This window comes from Carassius auratus, chromosome 7 (genome assembly GCF_003368295.1).
Source record: "Carassius auratus strain Wakin chromosome 7, ASM336829v1, whole genome shotgun sequence".
Lineage (NCBI taxonomy): Eukaryota > Metazoa > Chordata > Actinopteri > Cypriniformes > Cyprinidae > Carassius > Carassius auratus.
In genome coordinates, this window is record NC_039249.1 from 23,442,049 (window position 1) to 23,466,824 (window position 24,776).

The 24,776-nt window shown below is 37.6% G+C and overlaps 4 protein-coding genes across 6 annotated transcripts in view; all 4 read left to right on the forward strand.

The window, feature by feature from the left end:
* LOC113106275 (microtubule-associated protein 1A-like) overlaps positions 1-24,776 on the forward strand; it is a 1,143,919-nt gene that overhangs the window by 6,466 nt on the left and 1,112,677 nt on the right.
* On the forward strand, positions 5,590-8,756 carry LOC113106292 (cbp/p300-interacting transactivator 1-like). Its single transcript, XM_026268046.1, has 2 exons — positions 5,590-5,908; positions 7,452-8,756. The coding sequence occupies exon 2, from the start codon at positions 7,465-7,467 to the stop codon at positions 7,921-7,923; it is 459 nt and encodes a 152-aa protein (XP_026123831.1). The 5' UTR covers positions 5,590-5,908; positions 7,452-7,464; the 3' UTR covers positions 7,924-8,756.
* LOC113106289 (40S ribosomal protein S4, X isoform) lies at positions 10,322-17,226 on the forward strand. Its single transcript, XM_026268043.1, has 7 exons — positions 10,322-10,396; positions 10,878-10,955; positions 11,216-11,396; positions 16,241-16,338; positions 16,443-16,614; positions 16,703-16,860; positions 17,072-17,226. The coding sequence occupies exons 1-7, from the start codon at positions 10,394-10,396 to the stop codon at positions 17,171-17,173; spliced, it is 792 nt and encodes a 263-aa protein (XP_026123828.1). The 5' UTR covers positions 10,322-10,393; the 3' UTR covers positions 17,174-17,226.
* Positions 20,228-24,776, forward strand: part of LOC113106280 (NHS-like protein 2) — a 72,485-nt gene continuing 67,936 nt past the window's right edge. For all 3 annotated transcript variants that reach the window (XM_026268021.1, XM_026268024.1, XM_026268027.1), the window contains exon 1: positions 20,228-20,884. In XM_026268021.1, coding sequence (XP_026123806.1) covers positions 20,608-20,884 — 277 coding nt within the window. In that variant the 5' untranslated portion in view covers positions 20,228-20,607. The remainder of the gene's footprint in view (positions 20,885-24,776) is intronic.

Here is a 24,776-nt window from a genome sequence, read left to right on the forward strand (position 1 = left end):
TCCTTTACTGTCAGCCAAACAAATCGTCTCTTGTTTAAAGACTGTGATAGCAGACTCCTGAGGTCAGTGAGCTGGGTGGGTGAACATTGAAGATGATGTGACTCGCACGCTTTCATTTCACACTGAAATGAGCCTGTTGTCCACATAACAAAATATACTCTGCTTCGGCTCCATCGATTTCAGTCGCTCAAGGTCAGCACTAATTGAGCATACCGGCTCTCAGACAACAGAATTGACTTGGTTAGAGTGACATACATATAATGATAATAAAATAATAATAATTACACTGTTCGTATTTGCTACTTGCTTATCTATTATTGAGAAGAATAAATATATAAATAAAAACATTAATATTTTATCTGAAAAATGCAATAGAACATTTTGTTTAATAAAAATATATAAAATAATATTCATTGTAGTGAATAAATACAAAATAACAGCAAAAAGAAATTAATATCAGTGTTAGAAGCATCTTATATTTGTTACTACTGACTGCCGTTATAATAATAATCAGTAGTAAGAAATACAATTAATGCATTATTTTGCAGTTCAGCTAGCAAAGTTTAGCGTAGTCTATTCAAAGAAGCAATCAACCAAAAGCTAACAAAAGTGTGGCATGTGTCATACTTTGTCTAAAAAGATTTTGTAGACATGAAGATACTGAGAAAGGAAGAGTCAAAACACATGGCATTTTTGTTTAAAAATACAATGGAAGTTTAAGAGCTGCAAAATGTAGGTCACAATGCATTGTCCAAAGAGCTGAACAAGACCTGAAATGCACATAAATATTTAAAATTCTGAGAAAGAGTGAGCGCATTCTATGTCACATACAGTTCATTTATTAGCACAGATATGAATATTTAATCATGCCCCATGGAAATCCTTGAAGGCTTTGCTCTTGGAAACAATGACACTAAATATTCCCTTTTCAAATCTGAGCCTAATACGCTATGACAATTTTGAAATTCCATCTAGCATATACCTTTCTGTCATTTGATGGCTAGTGGGAATTCTTGTTTTGTCATCCAAAGTACAATGTCTGAGCCTGAGCTCTTGAGTTGATGTGTCATGAACCAGTCTTGGAGAAGATATTGAGATGTCAGAAGTTACTCATGAGCTACACTCAAGCTACATTTAAAATAAAGTAGCTAGTTTCACTAAAAAAAAAGTTACATATGAGGAGACAATCTTTCAAAAAATTCAGGATATTAATTAACCACATAAAACTTATTTCTGCAAAAATATATTATGTTGCTTCTTGCACAACACTGTAAAAGTGAATTTCCCAGTGAGTGGCATTTACAGAATGCTCAGTTTAATTCAAATCAGATGAGTGTGAGTCTGGCAACGTTTTTGTAATTCTTCTTGTTTCATCATGGCTCACATTTCACAGGACTCATAATCAAATGCTCAACATTGTAAAACAAATGCTGTACCAGGTGAGCTACCAAGAAAGTTTACTTAATCAGAAAAATCATAAACATTGTTTTCTGATCTCATAGTTGATAAAATCAAAACAAAAAGTGAAAAAGACTACCCTCAAACTTCCTCTCAAGACATAAGAATATCTGAATTCTTTGAATTACTGAGATAACTGTGTCAGTCGTACACCAAGGCTTCTTCAGTAAGTTGAGGTTGTCAGAAAATGCTGATCTTGGACAAGTTTCTACATTTATGACCCAGATTATAGTTACAGATGTAGATGTAAAATCTGATCCTACTGGCAGAGAGCTGCTTTTACCTCAAGAGAAATCTGGTTGTTCAATCAACCTTACAGTCAGTCCTTACTTATCAGCCAGATGCCCTCAATGCAAGGTCATGTGACTGTCTGGCATTTGGGGCTCCTATTAGGACTGACAGCACAAAGAATGACATGGGCCTATTTTTTTGAGGGGGTGCCAGTGGCAATCCAGGATCACTTGTTGACCCTGGTAAGGAAAGATATGACCTAAAGAAATAAAAAAAAAAAAGTAAACTATCAAGTATGTGTGTCATATAAGATCTGCATGTTTTTTTCCTTTGCTTAATGCTTGATCAAACAGTTGCATGTTATCATGATATCTTGTTATATATATTAGCAGTTAGTGCTATGTTAAACTTGTAGGCTAAGTCATTAGCTTGTCATTCATAGGCTTACTGAAAACACATAAATTAAATGTTTTAAATGTTTCAAATTTCACATTTGTAGTTTTAGAATAAAATGTGATCGGTACACTACTACTTATAAACAAGTAGTTGGTAAGATTTTTAAAAATGTTTTTAAAGTCTCACCAAGGTTTCAAAATGCAGTAAAAGTAAAAACGGTAATATTGTGATGTAGTATTAAGAATCAATAACTGTTTTATTTTTCAGCATATTTTAAAATGTAATTTATTAATGTGATGGCAAAGCTGAATTTTTAGAAACCATTACTAAAAAGTTCACATGATCTTCAGGAAAACATTTGAATATGCTGATCTGGTGCTTAGTAGCATTTCCTATTATTGTCAATGCTGGAAACACTTTTTTCAGGGTTCTTTGTTGAATAGAAAGCTCAGATTTTTTGAACATTATACATCTCTTTACTGTCACGGACCAATTTAATGCATCATTGCTGAAAATGACTCTAAATGGTACTGTACAAACGTATTTATTTATTTATTTATAATGGTTTGGTAAAGTAGCATGGGCCCATTTTATTTGCTGGTAGATGCCAGAACACCACCACCTGGTTCTAAAAAATAACGGCCTTTCTACATTAATGGTTTACTTTGAAAAAATACTTTACAATTTATCTTTAATATTTCCATCACTGGAAAAACGTGCCTCTACATACCTAATAAATTCAATTAATTGCAGTTTCCAGTTGAACTGGTTCCAACTTTTATTCTGCTTCACACAAGTTATATTTATAGGGGAGATTATCGATTAAAGCTGCGGGTAGGGAACTTTGACGCTCTAGCGGTTAATAAACAGAAACTGCTTGCGTCTTGCGGAAGAACATCGTAGCCGGAACTACTTCTCTCTGTTTATGTCTATGAAGAATCACAAAGGTACTGGGTTACTCCGCCGCGGTACCCCCGAAGCAATCTAAAAATAGTCAGAATATAACACTTATTATAGGTGCACCCTAGTGATTCAGGACAAGCTAAAAACACTATTTGGAAAATGGATTCATGGTGTTACTCGCTTATTATATAAATTCTTCTACAGTGAACAAAACAAAGTTACGGACCGCAGCTCTGATTGGTTGTTTTTACGGGAGCGATGTATTTATGCTTTTTGTATAGGTTTCTGTATAATATTAAAATAAAAAAAAATAAATGATGGGGCTTTTTCTTCCAGTGAGTGTTGTCCTTGTGTTTGACTGGGGGCTGCCACATGTGGAAGTCCTGTTCTTTATGGATTTTTTGGTTGCAGAGGTTTCTCTGAATGGCACACCAAGTGTGATTCATTAAGTCCTTTATTAGCTTTGAGAGATGGGGCTTATTGCATTTTAGCCCAATAAACCGATCCATGCTACCAAAAGAGCACTGTAAAACTTGCAGAATTAAACAGAGACAGGACTGATTTTCAGCAGCTCGCCCTATTAAACCCTACTGCACGTAGAACCAAACAGTACTTCATGATCCTGCTTTTGATTTCTCCTCTGTGCTTTCTGCAGCAGGTTACTTTGAAAGACTAAATAAATAAGAGAATTAATACATTTATTTGGGGCTGGGGGGTGAAATGTGACACTCTAGTATACGGTTTCATTTCAAGCTTTAATAGTTTAAAATATGCATGTTGAATACTTGCAGCTGTATTTTGAGTCAAAATAACATGATACCAGGTTTATCTATTAACTTTTCTGTTCAGATTGATTAGGTTATTTAAATGCATTAAAATGCTATATAGAAAATGACTGGAATACAATTGATGTTTTCTTTTTTCTTAAGTAAAATTCAGAATTGTTTTTTTTTTAATGGGGGGGGGGGGTATTATTCCCCGTATAAAAAAAAAAAAAATATATATATATATATATATATATAACCTTGAAAAAAATATTGACATTTCTGAGTAATTGTTTAAGAGAAAGATTTAGTCTCAGTGTTAAATCAGGCTATTTTTCCCCTTCCACCTTTGTCATGACTCATAAACTGCAAAGTTGTTGATCATCTTGTACCTTGGACTAGTATACATTTCTACTGGCATCTGATGTTTGACATCCCAACGAATTTTATGCAAAGTGTGCCCCTGTCTTCCCTGACAACATGTTCCACTTTCAGTCTGAATAATCTTCTATTCACTCCATTGATCACGAACAGATTTATACTACATCATGTATGTGTGTATACTGTGTATATTTATTATGTATATGTAAATACACACACACCATATATATTTTGATCTATACATGAATGTTTGTGTATTTATACATACATAAATATACACAGTACACACACATATAGGCCTATTCTGTAAACAAAACTTTTATTTGGGATGTGATTAATCTTTTGACAGAATTAATAAGAGTTTTATTGAGAGTTTTTATCAGCAGCACTGGACTGAAGGATTTGAGGAGTGTGACCCATTATTCTATACAAAGTGTACTTATTGACATTAGTTCTCGAGTTGTGACAAACAAAGGGCATGTCAAAACCGTCTGTGTTCATTTGCATAACGTTTCCCACAGGGGTGAAGCAAACCCCTGCTCTTTACCCGTCACTTCCCTCCTAATCTACATGTGAAGTGTCTTCATGAATGACGACAGATGCGGCCTTTAAACCCGTTAAAACGGAAAAGAAAGCAGCTGTTTGGCTGCATCTCGTTTTTAATCAATACTGAGTCGAGCAGCTCAAGTTTTCTTAGATGTAGCTTACGCTAGTTTCGGTCGAAACCGTTTTTTTGTTTAATTGATGCAATTTAATTCCTGATTCAGTGAAGAATGACAAAAGTAAAAAATTCTCCTTTAGTCCGTTCGTTATAGATTTTGCAGCAGCTCTTTGCTACACTTGTCCGATTACCATATCGTGTTTAGAAAATCTTTACGACTCAGCCAGGAATAATTGTCTCGATATAGCGATATTTGTTATTGTCTTTTGCATGTCTATGAATCTAATTATTAAGTGAGCAATTATGGCAAAAGTAATTGAGGTGTGTGGCTGAATAGTGAATGTGATAATCATCTCTGTTCGCGCACTTCATGAGCGTGAAATAAAAACATACGGATTAAACTCCACTCCGGCACACGGATCCTAAATTAATTTATATGCTATACTGTTTATGACACATCAAACACATTTCACAGTTTCCAATGAAACCGTTAAAGCAAAATTTATATTATTATGTTAATTCAAATATTCGTCTCAGCAAAAGCTTTATCACATTGCCTCAGAATACAGTAGCAGGATTAATGTACTGTACTATTAATGTAATGATTAATGTAATGCTACTTTTTATAGTTGTATGGTGCCAGTAACGTTACAGAATTAGCTTCTGTATCTCAAATAAGAAAAATATGGCTTTGGCGACTAAATAATTACAGAACATTAATTCAAGTAATCCTTCATGTGCTGTGATTATAAATCGTCCTCGACTTGACACAGTCCAGTGTCGCAGATGATCCAAGCCATGTTTTCAAGCAGACTCAGGTCCCTCTTGAGAGCGTCGAGTGTGTGTATTTAGGCTAATGCCTTTGATTCAGTAACAGTTCATTGAGGGTGCTCTCTCTCCTGCAACAGGACGGGAAACATTTTCGTAACTTCACGTCCAGAGTCGACTGCGTGTCTGTCTTCGCCAAATACAACAGCACCATATTTCAACGGCTTTATATTCACGCAGTGCATTCTCAACGCGTATAGTCATTTCTGTAAGTTATAAAAAGTCTTGTCCTTTAGTCATTCTGGATTCACAACACGAACCCAAGTTGACCGCTTCTCCTATAAAGGTAAGTTATCACATAAACATTTGCATTTGTTAATTTACTGTTGTTGTTGTTTTGAACTTTAATATATGTCCATTCTGTAGCCTAAATTCCAAAATGTATTTAACTTTTTAACTTTATTGTTAAAAACCCTTTAACTGTTGTTTATATGACGCAAGAAAATAATTATACAGAATGATGCACATAAAAACACTTATTATTATTATTTTTGTTCATAGAGCTTACTACATATTCCTCTTTCTCTCTTGAATAGTAAATATGGATATATTTATTGTGCAAAATTTTTGGATTTTTGAACAATTTTGGGTCTAATCACTGGTTGTAATTCAGCTGTTTAAATCAGTTGAGCGTCTAATGTTTTCATCTTGTTTGTGTCCTAATTGACTGTTTAACTGACACCACTAACCCACAACATCTCCCTGACTAGTGATAGTAGCAAATGAGAAGTTATCTGTTCTAAACCACACATGCTGTGACACTAAAAAAGGTAATCAATTTGAATGGCAAATATAGAAAAATAATATTTAATGTAAATATAATAAACATTATGCTTTGTTACATTACATTTTGAAGTGTCCAATTTTAAAGTTGGGCTTCGCAGATAACCACAAAATACGTTTTTTTTTTTACATTTGTCTTGGTCTAATTAAGTTGTAGAGCTCATCGAGTTTTATGTGACTGCTTCAAGGCCATGAATAATGAATACAATGAGCTAAACACAAAGATCTCGAGATGAATGCCCTACAGCTGTCAGTGTCTGAGATGAGCCTGTGTGCTGCTCGTTGCTGGAGGTCCATTGCAGCTGCATGCCAGCTTTCAGCAATTATGCCTTCACCCAAAAAGAATGGCTTTAAGTGGGGATTGAGGAGAGTGGAGCAGCACATATGATTAAGCGCCTCATTACTTGTCCTCCGTGTGTGCGAGCACATGTGAGACGCAGGAGGATATGGAGTCACAGGACGCTCTCACGTACTCCATAATAACCCCACATCTGAGGGATTATGAATGGCTCATCTCTACAAATAGTCTTGGAACGTCATATGACTTGCTGCCTTTCTGATCCATTGATAAACTCTTGCCTTATGATCTCAGTTAAAGCCATAGTTCACCCAAAAATCACTACACTACAGATTTGTTTGGTCTTAGATTTGCAGTCCAACTCAAGTTGACAGATTTCAAAGTAAATTGTGTAGTGTATGATGAACACAGATGTTTTTCTAGCTTCAGCCTGTGAATCCGTAGAGTAAGAGGATATCAAACATGTTTTATCATTTGAGCTGAAACACATTGTTTTCATTTGCCATCCGACTCCTTGCAATGAGGCACACATTTTTATATGAGTTTGCTGTGTTCACACTGACCTAAAAGCCTTGTCATGTGTGATGTCTAGTTCTTCTCTGGAAACATTTAATGAAATGTATAATGCAACATATTTGAAACTCTGTACCGATTCTAAAAGTCATGTAGTGTATTCAAGCCGTCATTCCGAACGTTCTGCTGTGATGTTTTGAAGAGACTTTCATGTTATCGTCTTCTTTTCCTTCAGGTGTTTCCGTCCAATGAGCCTCCTGCGTTCTAGTGCCACCATGAAGGATCGTGACTCTCTCTCTCTCCTGCACTACTCTGGTTCAGGCAAGACGAGCCCTCAGTTCCCCTCCGCTGCCCTCCATCCCAGCTCCCCCGTGTTGGGAAAACCCCAGACATTCTGCCTGCAGTCCGGCCAGCATCTCATAGCCTCCATGCAGCTCCAGAAACTCAACAGCCACTATCAGAATCTGTCCTCTGCAACCACAGCCGGACCCGGTAGAGGGTACGGAGCCACCATGCTGGCCCCAGGACAGATCCCCTCCCCCGGGGCTTCACAGGCACCTGGGATCATTGATTCGGATCCGGTCGATGAGGAAGTTCTGATGTCACTTGTGGTGGAGCTGGGTTTGGACCGTGCCAATGAGCTTCCGGAGCTATGGCTGGGTCAGAACGAGTTTGACTTCATCGCGGATGTGCCGGCTGGGTGCTGACCCTCTCAGGTGCTTCCAAATAACCCCTCGGTCTTCAAAATCAAAGTGTCCTAATAATGGCAATTAGATATGCCTATGAAGAGAAAATGTAACCGTCAGATATGAACTGTCAAGGACTGTTATTTACAGTTTTGGAGGGCAGACTAATGTTATGTGAGCTGTAGACTTCTGTTTGTGGAGGAGAAGTCAGAGGACTAAGCCACAGACTAAAATGGCCATCCTTTCCCCCTGCCTTAAATCTCATTCACACCCTTATAAAATCCACATCATGATATGTGGAATGGATTTGAAAAGTCACCTCACTGTGAGGTTAATGGAAGAAGAGATATACAGCAAATATGGTTAGTAGACAAAATCTTGCCTGCTGGCTGCCGGTTGCTCTGACTTTGAGCCCTATTTGGACTAACGGCCGGATGGTGCTACACGTGTGTAATGGAAGGTGGTTGTGAAATTGGTGCGCTCAGCCGAGCCCCTCCATCATTCAAGAAATTCCCTCGAGGAGCCATGTCATCGCAAGCTTCGCTGGTCACAGAGGAACTCGACCTGGCCGAACGTTTTCCATGGTTAAATATATTAATGAGACGTCTCTGTTTACCCCACGATTCAGACTGCATGGTCTGATAGCCTTATTTTTATGTTAGTTTTTTTTTTTCTAGAGATAATTGGTTTATAAACTTAAAAGTTAATGTTAAGTTAAAAAAAAGTTAAAGAAAAGAGTGTTGCCTACTGTCTTTTTTTTTCCCCCTCTAAATTTTAATGTACTAATTCAGTTCTGTTCTCTCTTTTTGTTTTGGGGTCTTGTAGGCTGTACGAATAAAACAAGTTAATTGTAATGTAGATCTGTGCTGGTCTTTTCTAAAATCCAGAAATATGTTAGACATTTTACATGCTTAAAATGCATCCAATTTACCCATTGAAATAGGACTTTGTCAGATATTCTGTCATTTTTATATATATATTTTTTATTTGCTGTCTTTGAAATTTGTGACTTACTGAAGCTTAATCAAAGATTTTTCGTTTAGCACTTTTCTTCCATTCATTTATTTTTCTACATAAGAGAGTCATTAGCTATTATATTTAAGTGTGTACTTTTCTTTTTTTTTTCCTGAATGTGAGAAAATAAAGTTACAAAGCACAAGTCTTTGTCTTTTTCTTTCCAATAAAAACACTTTAAGAAAATGAAAAACATAAAACGATAATTTCAGGTGAACAAGTGCTGACCAAATAAATGCAAAATCTCAATATAAAAGCTAAGTAACCTATTTACTATTAAAATATAATTTAAAATAGGAAACAAATAAGCTAATATAATATGGGGTGTATAAACCTGTTGCTGGCAAAGCTAAAACCGGAAAAAGTTTTTTTGTTTTTTGTTTGTTTGTTTTTTTAATCATGTAATTGTAACCAGTGATCAGTTAGTCAGACCCTGCGCTGGACAGTGAAAGATAACTAACTGGTTAGTACTGCCATCTAGTGGCCAACTTCATTAAATACACCATCCCGTCTAGCTAATGTAGAAATATCTTCAGATCCGTTCATTTTCAATTTAATACAAAACCTATGCTTGAAATGCGTTACTCGAGATATAAATGCACATTTATTTAGACTCAAAATGCTACAGAATAGGCTAGATAAGGCAGTTCAGGTTTGTCTGGTGATGATGTGGTGACCAGTGAATGACTGGCCCTACATCTGCTTATAACACAACCCTGAAATTATCAAGGATTTTTCCCTATTTTAAACAATGAAAGATCATTCGTTTTTATATGGACTTTCCCCTACAGACACTGTTTTCCAACAACTTAAAAGATGAAAAAATATTCGTTGTTGATTTTGATGAAAATGAAGCCAATCTTAATACCACAAAACATTATATAATTTATTTAATCCATTGCAAATTCTGTCATTCATGCCATTCAAGGAACTGACTGAAAAAAATTGGGGCCACCTTAAAAAAAAATTATAAAATATATTTAATAGCAAATAATATTGGCAAACATGTTTCATTTGAAACATTTTGAATATAGCAAGGGGACAAAAGAAACAGCTTTACATTTTGCGTGCATAGCACCCAAGTAGTAAAATTAGTTAAAAATCACCCTGATGTTCACTCAGTTGTGACATTGTCCATAATAGAATACAAACTATGATTTGACTATCTTTACAGTTGTAAGCTGAACTTTTTTCAATAGGCTAAATAGCAATGTGGCAATATGACAATGCTCGCACCAGGACTGACTCCCGTTCATGAAGAAGAATACACTTCTACGTTAAAAGAAATCGAAGAAGGCTCAAGACATCCAGTGAAGGAGCACAGGATGATCTCAAGCGATGTTTTGAGATGTGATTACAGTCCTCCCCACTCGATGGCAGACGCTCGCAGAAGCATCGATTGTCCCTCGTCGGCGCCGGTAGTTGAGCTTATCTTCCGCTGACAGGAAGTGGCTGGTCCTTTTCCGCAGACTCCAACATGGTGAGTGCCTTTCGGTCGCGGTAGCCTCCCAAAATAATCCACAATCATCAACGTTTTAAAGAGCAGAGTCTTTCATTAATGTATAAAATAATGTTCTCTTGCCCCATTAAAGATGAACAACATGTAAATTGTCACGAAACAGCGCAGATGTAATGTTATAACGGTTAACGGAACATGCTTAGCTCAACCGCCTAGCGGTAAAGAGCACTCGCTGGGTTATGACAGTATAATGTAAGTTTTTGAACTAGTTCTAGAGTTTTAATAGGTTTTTTTGAATGAATGTGAAGTGGAATTTATAATAGGCTTACGGTTGGTTAATCTTCGTGTTCCATGTATTTTAATAACACGAAGAAATCTAAAGGCCTTGCTTTGTCCGAGCTGGTGCACTTGGTGCAGAACACTATACAGTGCATGTGTACACGTTTCGGCTGCACGATATTAATTTCTGTTGTCGAGTTGAATTATTTCTGTTCTTGTTCAGGCCCGAGGACCGAAGAAGCATCTGAAGCGTGTCGCAGCTCCTAAACACTGGATGCTGGACAAACTCACTGGAGTGTTTGTAAGTGGATCTTTCTTAAAGATGCTCTTTCAGTTTGTAATTAAGAGTTTTAGATAATAAAAATAATGAAACGCATTTTTGAGAGAAATTTGTAGAATCTGCCAAGGGTTTGTAAGAAGCCATGTTGACCTGTTCAGTGTAAAGTCTTGTGTGCGTTAACGAAGTTATGTTACCTCTGCTAACAATTATGCTCAAAACAATAAACCAAGTAACGTGATGTTGTATGGTATTGAATTGATTTGTTGATTTGATTTCCATAGGCTCCTCGTCCGTCCACCGGTCCCCACAAACTGAGGGAGTGCCTGCCCCTCATCATCTTCCTGAGGAACCGTCTCAAGTACGCTCTGACCGGAGATGAGGTCAAGAAGATCTGCATGCAGAGGTTCATCAAGATCGATGGCAAGGTCCGCACAGATGTCACCTACCCCACTGGCTTCATGGGTGAGTCCTGCTGCACTCGGCTCCAGTGATTCATTCACTGCTCTGGTGTTTTAGCTGTCATCTACAAACCTACAGATTAAAGCAAGATGGATACATTAGCATCCTGTATGAAACTCAAATTTTATAGTAAGATGACCGCAGTTATGTTCAAATGCAAGTGGAAAAACCGTTAAGTTTGAGTGTTTCTCATTACAAATCCAATGAAATTCTGCAATCATCTGTCCACAAATTGTGACAAATGAGTATATCTGTGAACCTGATGCTGAGAACGTTGGCTCGGGAGCTGGGTGCATGTAAATGAACGCAGGGCCACACTTCCTTGTGGAGCACGCAGCTCAACAGATTGTGTACTAAATTTCAAAATGCAGTAAGCCATACCAAGATTTCAGATTTAGCTCAGTGTAGATTAGCTACAGCAATGCTTCCAAACTGTGTTAACCCTGTGGAGTTGATATACGTGTTATGAGGCATTTTCTCCTGATAACCCCAAAAAGAAACTAGATAGTAAAGTTTGTTTTCAAACTTTAAGTTGGCTTGAAAAAGCCTGGCCAGAAAGTTAGAAAAATGTAGAAAGTTTGAAAAGCTTAAAAAGTTTTAAAAATGCAAAAGTTTGAAAAGTTAAGAAGTTTAAAAAAGAAAGTGATTAACATATTACTAGCATTATAAACAAGTGACTACCATGTCGTTAGCATGATAAGCAAAGTTGTTAACATGTTTCTAGCATGTTGAGAGCATGATTTTAGCATGATTAGCATTTTGCTAGCATGTTTCTAGCATGTGACTAGCATGTTTCTAGCATGATTAGCATGTTGCTAGCATGTCGCTAACATTTTGCTAGCATGATTAGCATGTTGCTACCATGTTTGTAGCATGATTAGCATGTTGCTAACATGTTTCTAGCATGATTAGCATGTGGCTAGCATGTTGTTAACATGTTTCGAGCATGATTAGCATGTTGCTAGTATGTCGCTAACATTTTGCTAGCATGATTAGCATGTTGCTAGCATGTTTGTAGCATGATTAGCATGTTGTTAACATTTTAGTAGCATGATTAGCATGTGGCTAGCATGTCTCTAGCATGATTTTCATGTTGCTAGCATTTTTTAACATGATTAGCAAGTGACTAGCATGTCGTTAGCATGTTTGTAGCATGATTAGCATTTTGCTAGAATTTTGCTAGCATGATTAGCATGTTGCTAGCATTCCACTAGCATGTTTGTAGAATGATTAGCATGTTGTTAACATTTCGCTAGCATTTTGTTAGCATGATTAGCATGTTGCTAATATGTTTGTAGCATGATTAGCATGTTGCTAGCATGTCGCTAGCATGTTTGTAGCATTATTAGCATTTTGCTAACATGTTTCTAGTATGATTAGCATGTTGCTAGCATTTTTGTAGCATGATTAGCATGTTGTTAGCATGTAACTAACATTTTGCTAGCATGATTAGCATGTTGCTAGCATGTTTCTAGCATGATTAGCATGTTGCTAGCATGTTTCTAGCATGATTAGCATGTAGCTAGCATGTCTCTAGCATGTTGTTAGCATGTTTCTAGCATGATTAGCATGTTCCTAACATTTTGCTAGCATGATTAGCATGTTGCTAGCATGTTTGTAGCATGATTAGCATGTTGTTAACATGTTTCTAGCATGATTAGCATGTGGCTAGCATGTCTCTAGCATGTTGTTAGCATTTTTCTAGCATGATTAGCATGTTGCTAGCATGTCGCTAACATTTTGCTAGCATGATTAGCATGTTGCTAACATGTTTCTAGCATGATTAGCATGTGGCTAGCATGTCTCTAGCATGTTGTTAGCATGTTTCTAGCACTATTAGCATGTTGTTAGCATGTCGCTAACATTTTGCTAGCATGATTAGCATGTTGCTAGCATGTTTGTAGCATGATTAGCATGTTGTTAACATTTTAGTAGCATGATTAGCATGTGGCTAGCATGTCTCTAGCATGATTTTCATGTTGCTAGCATTTTATTAACATGATTAGCAAGTGACTAGCATGTCGTTAGCATGTTTGTAGCATGATTAGCATGTTGCTAGTATGTCGCTAGCATGTTTTTAGAATGATTAGTATACAACTAGCATGTTGCTAGCATGATTAAAATGTGACTAGCATGTGGCTAGCATGGCTAGCAAGTGACTAACATGTTTCTATGCTAATCCAGGTAAAACCAGTTGATTCAGTTAGAAACCAGCTAAGACCAGCGTGACAGTGGCCAAAACTACTTTAAAACCATGTTAAAAGCATGTTTTTGACATGATTATCAAGTTACTAACATGTTGTTAACATGTTTCTATGATAATCGAGCTAAAACCAGTTGATTCAGTTAGAAACCAGCTAAAGCCAGCTTGACAGTGGCCAAAACCACTTTAAACCATGTTAGAAGTATGTTTCTAGTCTGATTATCAAGTTACTAACATGTTGTTAACATGTTTCTATGATAATCTAGCTAAAACCAGTTGATTCAGTAAAGAAAACCACCTTAAACCAGCTAAGACCAGCTAAAGCCAGCTTGACAGTGGCCAAAACCACTTTAAACCATGTTAGAAGTATGTTTCTAGACTGATTAGCAAATTACTAACATGTTGTTAATATGTTTTTATGATAATCTAGCTAAAACCAGTTGATTCATTAAAGAAAACCACCTAAAACCAGCTAAGACCAGCTAAAGCCAGCTTGACAGTGGCCAAAACCACTTTAAACCATGTTAGAAGTATGTTTCTAGTCTGATTAGCAAGTTACTAACATGGTATTAACATGTTTCTATGATAATCTAGCTAAAACCAGTTGATTCAGTAAAGAAAACCACCTAAAACCAGCTAAGACCAGCTAAGGCCAGCGTGACAGTGGCCAAAACCACTTTAAAACTTGTTAGAAGTATGTTTCTAGTCTGATTAGCAAGTAACTAGGATGTTGTTTTCATTTTTCTATACTAAACCACCTAAAACCAGCTAAGACCAGCTAAGGCCAGCGTGACAGTGGCCAAAACCACATTAAAACCATGTTATAGGAATGTTTCTAGTCTGATTAGTGAGTAACTAGCATGTTGTTAGCATGTTTCTATGCGAATCTGGCAAAAACCAGCTAAAAACAGTGGATTCAGTAAAAACCAGCTAAAAACCAGCTAAGACCAGCGTGAGAGTGGTCAAAACCACTTAAAAACCAGTTTGGGAGACTAGCCAAAACAACTGATCAGCTTAGGCTGGTTTTAGCTGTATTCTCAGTAGAGAGTTTTTAAGGTTTGCCCTGGTAGTAGACAGCTTAAATATATTATAAGCCTTATTTTTCAAAAGTTTGTACCCCCGCAATGAAAGTCTATGGGATTTAAGGTGGTTTTGGTAGTCTGGTTTACGAAAACCATAAGCCGAATCAGTTAGAAAAGATATAGCAACCCGAGTCAGACCAGTCTGAAGGTCTGACCCGAGTTTGGTGGTTCTAGCTTGAAAGCTCTAAGAGGAGATAGTGTTTAAAATTTGGCTCAGAAGAATAATAATAATAATAATAAGATTAAATAGTAGATCAGTAAGTTGGCTTTTTCAAGCCAACTTAATTACACTTTCAGTTTTGATCGTAGATAAGAGCAATAAATCAATCGAATCTGTAAAGGGTCTGCTTTTTTTGTATACAGACATAACAAAACTTTGTGCACTTATAAAATAAAGATGACAAACAAGGTGTGCTGTCTGCAGCCTTTGTCTGCGCTGATCTTCATTTAGACATCATCTTTAAAATGAACTGTAACTCAGTGAATACTTAACGAAGAGACATGAGAGATATATCTATAGAAAGCTTGACATATCTACTTTTAAACTAAACAAGTGCTGCCTAAAACAGATATTCTGTGATCGAGTAATCCATATGAAATCAACACAATGTTCACGTCTTTCTTTATTATATTGAACGTGCCATTGAGATTTTATTTATTTATTTATTTTTTACTGTTTGCTTCGCGATGAGAGGAATAAGACAGTTCACCCCAAAAAGATGTGATGTGATTACCTCAGGATTTGAGATTTGGATTTACTCAGAAAAATGGAATTTTGTATTCTATATCTGAACCTTTAATCAGTGATGCTGTGCTGTTCAAGTCCTCCAGTACATTCCTATTCCCAGCTGCATAACACTGAGATGATTCACAAACAACTTTGTTATGCTTGAGCTTGTTTAACATGTTGTTTGTTTTGTTGTGTTTTACTTTCTACTTTCAACAATCTCAGCTAATTGGCTAATTTCAGCTACAGCCCTGTGTACATGTTTAGGCCTTTGGCATATAGCAGTGTCTCCGTATTGAGGCATTGGGTTTATGTTTAAGTTAGTCAGTGTTTTGGATGTGTAACCTTGAATGTTCCAATCTATGAATACCATTTTTTTTATATATATATATATCTGTAATGTCAAATTCTGCTTCATTACTCATGCCATTGTAATGATTAGAAATGTGTGGTTTATTATTAGTCACTCTTAAATGTCAGTCACATGGTTAATGCCGAGTGTATTGCATTCAATACAATAAGACGTTCTAGTCTTTCCAAGTCTGTGCACTGGCGCTCACAATTGAGCCTGTGAGAGCTGAATCTTACCAGATGGTTGGTCTGCAATCGTCTCATTGATTCTTATCCCTCAGTGTTATAACACACTCCTTCTCGTAGCGTTTCCACTGTGCACCCATACTTGCCTAGTAGGTGCCAACATGATATTAATCTGCTGTGACTGATTTTCCATCTCAGGGGATGTGGCAGGCTGTTTTTCAGGATGTGATGAAACATAAGCTGAGGTGGCAATCTGATGGTCAAGTGTTAATGAAATGTTGTGCTGTCGTTTCTTCAGATGTGGTCAGCATTGAGAAGACCAGTGAGAACTTTAGGCTGATCTATGATGTCAAGGGACGCTTCACAGTTCACCGCATCACAAACGAGGAGGCCAAGGTGAGCTTAATGTTCTTGTAAAATAATGGATGGTTGACCGGATTACATCAGTTTAATTTGAGACTGCAGAATTTTTTTTAGCTTATCCTTTTGTCCTGTTTTAGTACAAATTGTGCAAGGTGAGGAAAATCCTGATCGGCACAAAGGGAATCCCACATCTGGTGACCCATGACGCCCGCACCATCCGTTACCCTGATCCTATGATCAAGGTCAACGACACCGTCCGCATTGACCTGGACAGTGGCAAAATTACAGATTTCATCAAATTTGAGACAGGTTGGTGAGCATTTTGTCTTAAACTTACACATTTTTCTTATGTGTTGTTGAACATCACTTATTGACTTTTCTTTCTGTGTGTCAATAGGCAACATGTGCATGGTGACCGGAGGTGCTAACTTGGGGCGTATTGGTGTGATCACCAATAGAGAGAAGCATCCTGGATCTTTTGATGTGGTGCATGTTAAAGACAGCACTGGCAACAGCTTTGCCACCAGGCTCTCCAACATCTTCGTCATCGGCAAGGTGAGCACATTTAAGATTTAAAATGTTGCTACCTGTTGTTTAATATGGGCTGTTGGCAAGCCGTTGACTGCTTATCTGCTCAAAATGAAGACTTGTGACTTTGTGAACCTTACAATTATTAAATGGCACGTTTCTACAGATTTAGAAAAGATAACTTATTTTAGACTATTTTAAGGGAATAGTTGTGCTAATACTATGTCTCTGTCATCAGGGTAATAAGCCATGGGTGTCCCTGCCTCGTGGAAAGGGTATCCGCCTGACCATTGCTGAGGAGAGAGACAAGAGACTGTCTGCCAAACAGAGCAGCAGCTAAGTCAACAGACTAGCAAACGCCTTGGTTTCAAATAAAAGGTTATTTACAACTACAGCGAATCTTGTCTTTTGTTGAAACATGAAGTGAAGAGACTAGAAGGATGTTTTGTTGCAAATGCAGATGCCCTGAAATATAAATGGTGGTCTTTTTTTTTTTTTTTTTTTGCAATTCAAATAGTTCTCTATTAGACTTGTCTTTATACCCACACTTGTGGTCTTGAGAGTGTGTATGTGACAAGTGTGCAAGACTGTCCCAGATCTGGTAAATGCCAGAGCTAAATACACACTATCACTAATACTGCTTCATAGCGCTATTTGAGGCCCAGTGTATCCAGTCATTCATCATTTTCACGAACTCTGGTGCTCTGGAGTTGTGTAATGTTAAGGAAAACTTTTCCAATATTAATTTAATTTGATATCCCATAATCTGGGCATCAAGTGTTGCATTTTTTTTTTATTGGTTCAGAGATGGGTTTAGTAAAACATTTTTTTTTTTAATTGGTTCAGAGATGGGTTTAGTAAAACTTTGACAATTCTCTTTTAGCACCTTAATTTAAAGCATCACAAATACAAAATTTTGTAAACTGTAACATAGGAGTACTGAACAGACATTTGTAAGTACTGAAAATCTAGAAGGATTCTGGTCATGTTTGTACACTTGTAAAAGGTGTTGGGATAGGCTCATAGTTTAAGGTGAAGTATACTATAAAGTATTTTTTATTGTCACTAGGGAGAAATTGATCTTGGGCTTAGAGGACCCTGCATCACATAACTCACAATTAACACATGCATGGTCACAAAAATTCCTTGAGTTCCTACTTAAGATCCACACACACCTGCGTTCTTCATGCACAATTGAACTCTTGGGCCAAATACAGGACATATGTTGAGTAGGAAAGCAGTACTTCTTTAGCAGGTTCAGGTGTGGGCTGGAACTGAACTTTGTAGGAGGATACGTCTCCAGGAACCGGATTGGGCACCGCTGTTGGAATTTATATATTTAGTTTAAAATGTATTAGGAACATAGATGAGGAAAAGCTGGATCTGAGAAATTGCTTTAAAACTGGAAGGAACTTCATCTTCGATTAAAGATGAGCTTGCACATGCTCATTAGATTTATCTAAATCAAATAAGAAGGACGATTTCAGCTCAGCAGTAAACATCAGCTGAACTCATTTCATATCTTTGGCAATGCTTGAATGAGTGGGTGTTTATAAACTCAAGTAAATATTTGTATATATGAGTCTGCCTTTGGATTTGTTGATTCTGTGGTATGATAAGATTGGAACACACCTGTGTGTATGTTTTCCTCTTGTGCCACATAGCTGAGGCTCATCTCCAGAAGGCCATATGGGTCCTGCTGAGCTTCAGCCTGTTCCTCCTGCAGCCTTTGGCCTGCTGGTCCACAGCAGCACAGCACGGCTCACCTCAACACACATTGCAGGGGCTGTCTGCCAGAACGCAATACAAACTAAAAACACACAGGCTCTGGTGTCCTTGAGATTAAACATTCTGCTGCATTTGAAAACATAATCATCCTCAGATTGCTCACCCGCCTCCCTGTCCTGATGAACTTCTGCTAGATATTTCTGTAAATGGAAGTCTGTTTCTACCAAAAATGATTTGGTAAGTCATAATGCGAGTTACGAGATAAAAAGTCACTATTATCACACAAGTCAAATGACAAAACAATGAAATTCCAAATGTTCGGGAGGAGCATAATCATTCAGTCCTGTCAATCATCATCATGAGCCTCTCATTGCACCGTCCTGGTGTCAATTTTTTCAGCATCCCTCCACTTCCCCATCTCCTCTCTTTCTCTTATTCTCCCCCTAGGTAGTACCACAATGTGTGGTTGAACTCGAGCCGAGTCTCAGGTTCGGGCCTTCAACAGCAGCCACATTCGTTTACCATTAACCATCAGCACTGGATGGGCAGGTGAACTCGTCAAGTAGAAATGAGAAGTCTATAATCATATAAAATTTTGACTTTTTGACTTGGTTTCACATCATTTTGACCTGTAATTTTGAATTATGTCATATTTTTTCATCATAATTATGACGTCACGGCAGAAATAGGCTTCTGTCGTCATCACGCATTCAAAGATAGAAATAAAATTATTAGCTACATTAAGTCAAATTTATGACAAAAAGTTTAAATAATAAATAATGTCAATTATGACATGAAATGTAAACGTTGTTACTTGTTATTATGACTTAGTATCTAATTATTTTTTATTTTATCTCATAATTGACATCCAATGTCACATTGTTGACATTTCATAACTTTTTGGGCTTCCATAGTCATCACACATTTAAAAGATGAAAATAAATCACCTAAATCACATCAAACTTTAGGTCAGATTTTAAGCATTTCCTCATTTATCACTCATTATCTGGTCCGCTATCATAAGCTAATAAGAATCTGGCTACCGCTATCCCATGGATCTGATTGCAAAAATATGATATTATGAAAATGAAATGTGAGCCTCTCCAGGCCACCTCACTCCCTCAACTCAAACTTGGCAGAAACAGTCTATTGCAGGAGACATGAAAAGAAACCAGGAACAGAAGAGCAGAAAGTAGTCCTTTCAACAAAACGAGGGGGAGGAGGTTTGCCGTGAAGAAAAGGTCCACCAGGAGTGGTTCCTGTCATGCACTTGGGCCATGTGGAGTAGGGTGGGGAACCAGGAACAATGAAAACAGTCATACAGTGAGGCAAAACAAGACCCAGATGTTTCCAATCAATTCCCTGTATGAGATAAGGTTTCAAATGAAGCCATGGAGAAACATGCCTGATAAGATTATAAAACATGGAGGACCCTCAGCCTCTCTCTGCCCTCCGCTCCTCATCATTTTGACTTCACTGTGACTGTACGCTCTCTTTTGCCGTCCAGTGTGGAAAGACTGGATGAACAAAACATCTAGGTGAGCCAAGTTCTGGTTCAGGGTGGGGGAGTGCGTGCACATACACTCTCTCTCTCTCTCTCTCTCTCTCTTTCACACACACACACACACACTATACCAGATGGGTGTTTATAGGGATGTGCAAAAGCAAGGTTAAAATATGGGGTTTTATCACTCTCATTGTTCTTAGTCCTGTTGGAGTCACTTTTAAAACCGTATTTTGTGAGCACGGGCAGAGCAAGGCTGCTTTCTCAACGCACAGTTGAGCTTTCGTGAAAGATTCAGCTCATATGGTCTTGTTGCGCGAGTGGGTGAGGTCTCAGACGCAGTTCATGGGAGTCTGGAGCTGTGATTTGCAGTGATCTAGTGTGAACTGGAGCGCTGCAGAGCTCCTCACAGTGGACAGTCAATTATAATGCATAAAATGCCTTCACTGTACGCGCAATCCCGAGCAAGAGTCTCCGCCAACACTCTTCAGCGCTGGCGAAACACGCACTTTTAAAGGGAGTTTACCGTTACAGCAGAAAAGATGCCCTTCTGCAAGAGGACCATAGTCCCTAAAGATGTGTGCAAGAGCGGCGGCAAGAGTCGCGGTGCGATGTTCACGGATCTGGTGGATGTGTGCGGCTTGACTCTGTGCGCGGTGCTCCGGCAGCTGTCGGATCTGTCCCGTCAGTCGGTGAGCATCCTGGAGGAGCTGGAGGGAGAGCTCGCCTCCATCTGCTCCCGCTCCGGAGCTCTGGAGAGTAAACTTATCAGCCTGCAGAAGCACATCTCATCACTGGCCACCAAACCGCCGGCCAAAAGTAGGAACTTTTCACTACTTTACCCGCTCTTGCTGACTTACAGATGTGTGTGCTTGACTTGTTTACTCACTTTGCTAATTGTCAAGTTCAAGGTCTTCTTTACTCGTGTTTACGTTCGGTAAACAACATCGCGCGCATTTTGCAACTATGTAAACAAACATCACTTGACTTTCATTCTTGGGCTACTGAGCATATTTCGAGGACAATGACGTCTTTATTAATTCTATAGATATTGTGTTCAGTCTCTAAATGTGGTTGTTTCTTCTCTCGCTGTAAATATGTAGACATGGAGGGATGATGGTCCTATTGGAAAGAACAAATGTCCTTTTGTTTAAAACATGAAGCTAGTTTTGAAGTGCAAAGTCACTAAATAATAACAATAAGGAATTTTATCATTGTGGTTTCTGCAAATATAGCCTACTACCATATTTACTACATTTATTGTTTGTTCTAGGGGTCAAATTTGACCTATATTGAAAACTATTTAACAGGCCAACAGGTGTGTTTTTATTTGGTGCCTAGGAATGTGATATATGTTATTAAAACATAATTTCATTATCAAATATAGATGGAGTCAGTAACACCATTCATTTCTCAAATAAGAGGCTGAAATGTTAAAGAATTTTGGAACAATTGCTGCAAAAGGTGTCAGGTTTCCTGGTTAATCACTTTTAGTATTTCATAATGGCTCACATATTTTATATCAGCTTATTATTTTGCTATTATAACATTGTATACAGAGCTGCAGCTTTATGTGCTTTTTATGAATTAACCTCCATTGTAACTCAATCAATCACTAAATAAGCAAAATAAATAAATAAATAAATATATCCATTTCTCCTATGCTATGCAGTTTGTTGCAGTTCTGCAGGTGTTTAGAAAAGTGCCGTAGTCGCTTTTATTAATTTTTTTGTCATGCAGTCGTGTATTTTAGGAGTAAATTACAGCTCCATTGTATCCAATCATAAAGAACAATATATCGTAATGTGTGTCACCGTCTTAAAAAATATTAATAATTATTTATATATATATATATATTTTTACATTTGATTAGAAATTTTGATCCAAAAGATTAAAATTGATAACTTGTTCTTCAAATGCTAAAGACTACTGATTAAACAGTTTATTAATTTTATCAAGCATTTTTAATTGCTTTTATTGTGTTGTATTGTTTTGCAGATTTAGTTTAATGTAGGTTTATGATTATTAATAGGTTATGACTAACAATAACTTGTAACTGTGGAGTTTGGGAAACTATGGTTACCATGATGCATTTATGTATGAGAACAGAATCAGCTCTGGTATCTTTTTGTAGATTCATTTGTGACGTGTGTTGTCAGTTTTGACTATTATTACTGCCACTGTCTCTAGGCTGCACTGGCAAGAGAGAGAGAGAGATGGCGTAAAATTGCTATTGCCACAAACATATAGTGAACAAACAAGAGATGGTCTTGTTTAAACAGAACAAATCAGTGTCAGTAGAAGTCATTTGACAGCTATTCAAGTATCAGCACAACGACCAGCACCTTCACTTCTTAATGAACAGTAAACAAATGCATTGTCCATTCCACAAAGACTGTTTATTACCAACGCATTCGCACTTGGCTTCGTGTTTAACTTTCACATTATAATCTGTTGTTTTTAAATCTTTTCCCATTTGCATTTGAGACACATTTGGCATCTACTCCCCCTGACACCTCCCACACTGCTCGGTGCACTGAAACTAGATAAACCCTGCCAACTTTCACCATCTGAAGATGAGCAGAATATTTCCTCCATCCATTTCCTTTGTCTTATCAGAGAAAGCCTCTCTTATTGTTTAGCTTAACCCTGAGCCCGGGCACGTTTGGCAGGAGTGCTTCTTTTCCTGTCCTTATCATTTTACAGTGGCAGACCACAGTAGAAACAAAGCGTGGAGATTATCCTCTAAGTTCATGAGGAGATCACTGGTACTGTATTTGTTTAATACCGTAATCGTGAAGCATTAGCAGCTTGAACATCCGCCATGCTTTGACATGTGGAAGATAAATGATGTGGATCTCTGTATGCAGCGGATTCTTTGGCTGAGAACTCTTCTCCACTGCGGTGTGGGGAGCGAGGTCAGGTCCCTCTGGAGACTATTTGATGGGGACAGGAGGTGAAGGAGCAGACTGGAGGCTTGTTTTTACAGTGACTGAACCAGGGACCGTTTTGCAGTTGTATTAAAACTGACAGTTGATTCAGCTCTCCCTGAATGTCAGTCAACTCCAGCGATTACTGCCTCACTCCTCAGGCATTCATGAGAAAGTCACAAATGTGTTTAGGCAGAAGACAGAAGGATCTAGTGATTTATTCAAGGAGTTCTGATGCTTAAACCTTTTCTCTCTCTCTCTCTTTAGTTCAGTTTTAGGGCTTAATTTGATAGGACAGCTGAGGAGAGATTGGGATCAGGAAAAGACGGAAGTCCTGGGACTCAAACTTGTGTTGCCTGAAGGCTATGGCTCCAGCTCTTTAACCTTTTCTTTTCTTCATTGTGGTGTATATACGCTTTATCTCTTAGTTTCTGTTTTAGGGATGCATAATGACTTGGGAATTCTAATCTGTCAGTACTGGCTGATGTTGGACATTTGATTGTGTTTGCTCTTTCTCTCAGTTTTCCGTTTTGATTACTTTTGCCATCATAACTCTCACTTAAATCTAAAAAATAAAATAAAATAATAATAATAATAATAATTTAAAAACACAATCAAATGTAGTCTTAAGGAAATCAAATTAAATAAGTGATGTACGTTTTCACAGGGCCGGCGCTCCGCACACGCACATCACGCACTGCGCGTAGGGCACCAAGTGTTTGCGGGGGGCACCAAAAAATCTGGGTCTTGAAAAAAATCATCACAATAGGCTACTAGTATAAATAACAAATAAAATATTTCTAAAAGCATGTTAATATACAAAAGCAATACAAAAGTAATATAGGCCTAGACCAAATTAGTCCAGAAAAAGGTGAATCTCTGTGACAGTCTCCCTCTGGTGCCCCCCCTTCCCCACCTCCCAGTGGTCTGTTCGATCTTAGGGCACCCAAATGGCTAGCACCGGCCCTGCATTTTCATACTGTATTTTATTTCATAGTTATTTTCTGTAAGTGATTCATTGGCCAATCAAGTGTTTGTGATTCTGATAATACATTAAAATAATATGATAAGAAATATCAGTTTGCAATATCAAGCAGCATAACAGACAGCAAACATTACTGGAAGTGGTAGAGTCCACACCCACTCGTACATTAAAAATTAGGCCTAGAGGCATTTAAAGTGATTGAATTTAGTGTGATTTTACAAATTAGCTTATTGGTATGATTTCATTTATTTATTAATTTTATACATACATGCACTGCTTTGTATCTCTGCTGGTGGCAGGTGTTTAGTATCTGTAAGATGATAATGTAGTGTCCATTAATAGACTGTTCTTCCCAAGCAATGCCAAAAAAGCAATTCAGAAATTCTCAAAATGTACTTTTAAATGAATAGGCTTGATCTTTTTGAGTTCGTCTCCCTTTGCTGAGAGTTTCATATATCTGTAAACGGTTATGTGCAGAGTGTCATGAGTCTGGTGCAGATTATGGATGTAAATCTTGAAATGACTTTCATATTAATGTTTGAAGATTTATATAGAGAGAATATCCCTGACTTTTAGAGGCAAAGTGTGAAGAATGCTCTGAACTGAGAGCAGCCATGGCTTTTTTCAGTGGCGTTTATAGTCTGCAAGATTAACTGGAATTTTAATAAGAGTGTGTGAGAGAGCAAGGAATGAGTGAGATGATCAGAGACACAGAGGATGGAAGGAGAAAATGAGAGGGCCAGTGTGTTCAAGGACAGAGTGGCAAATATGTATTCAACCGAATGGAGAAGAAACA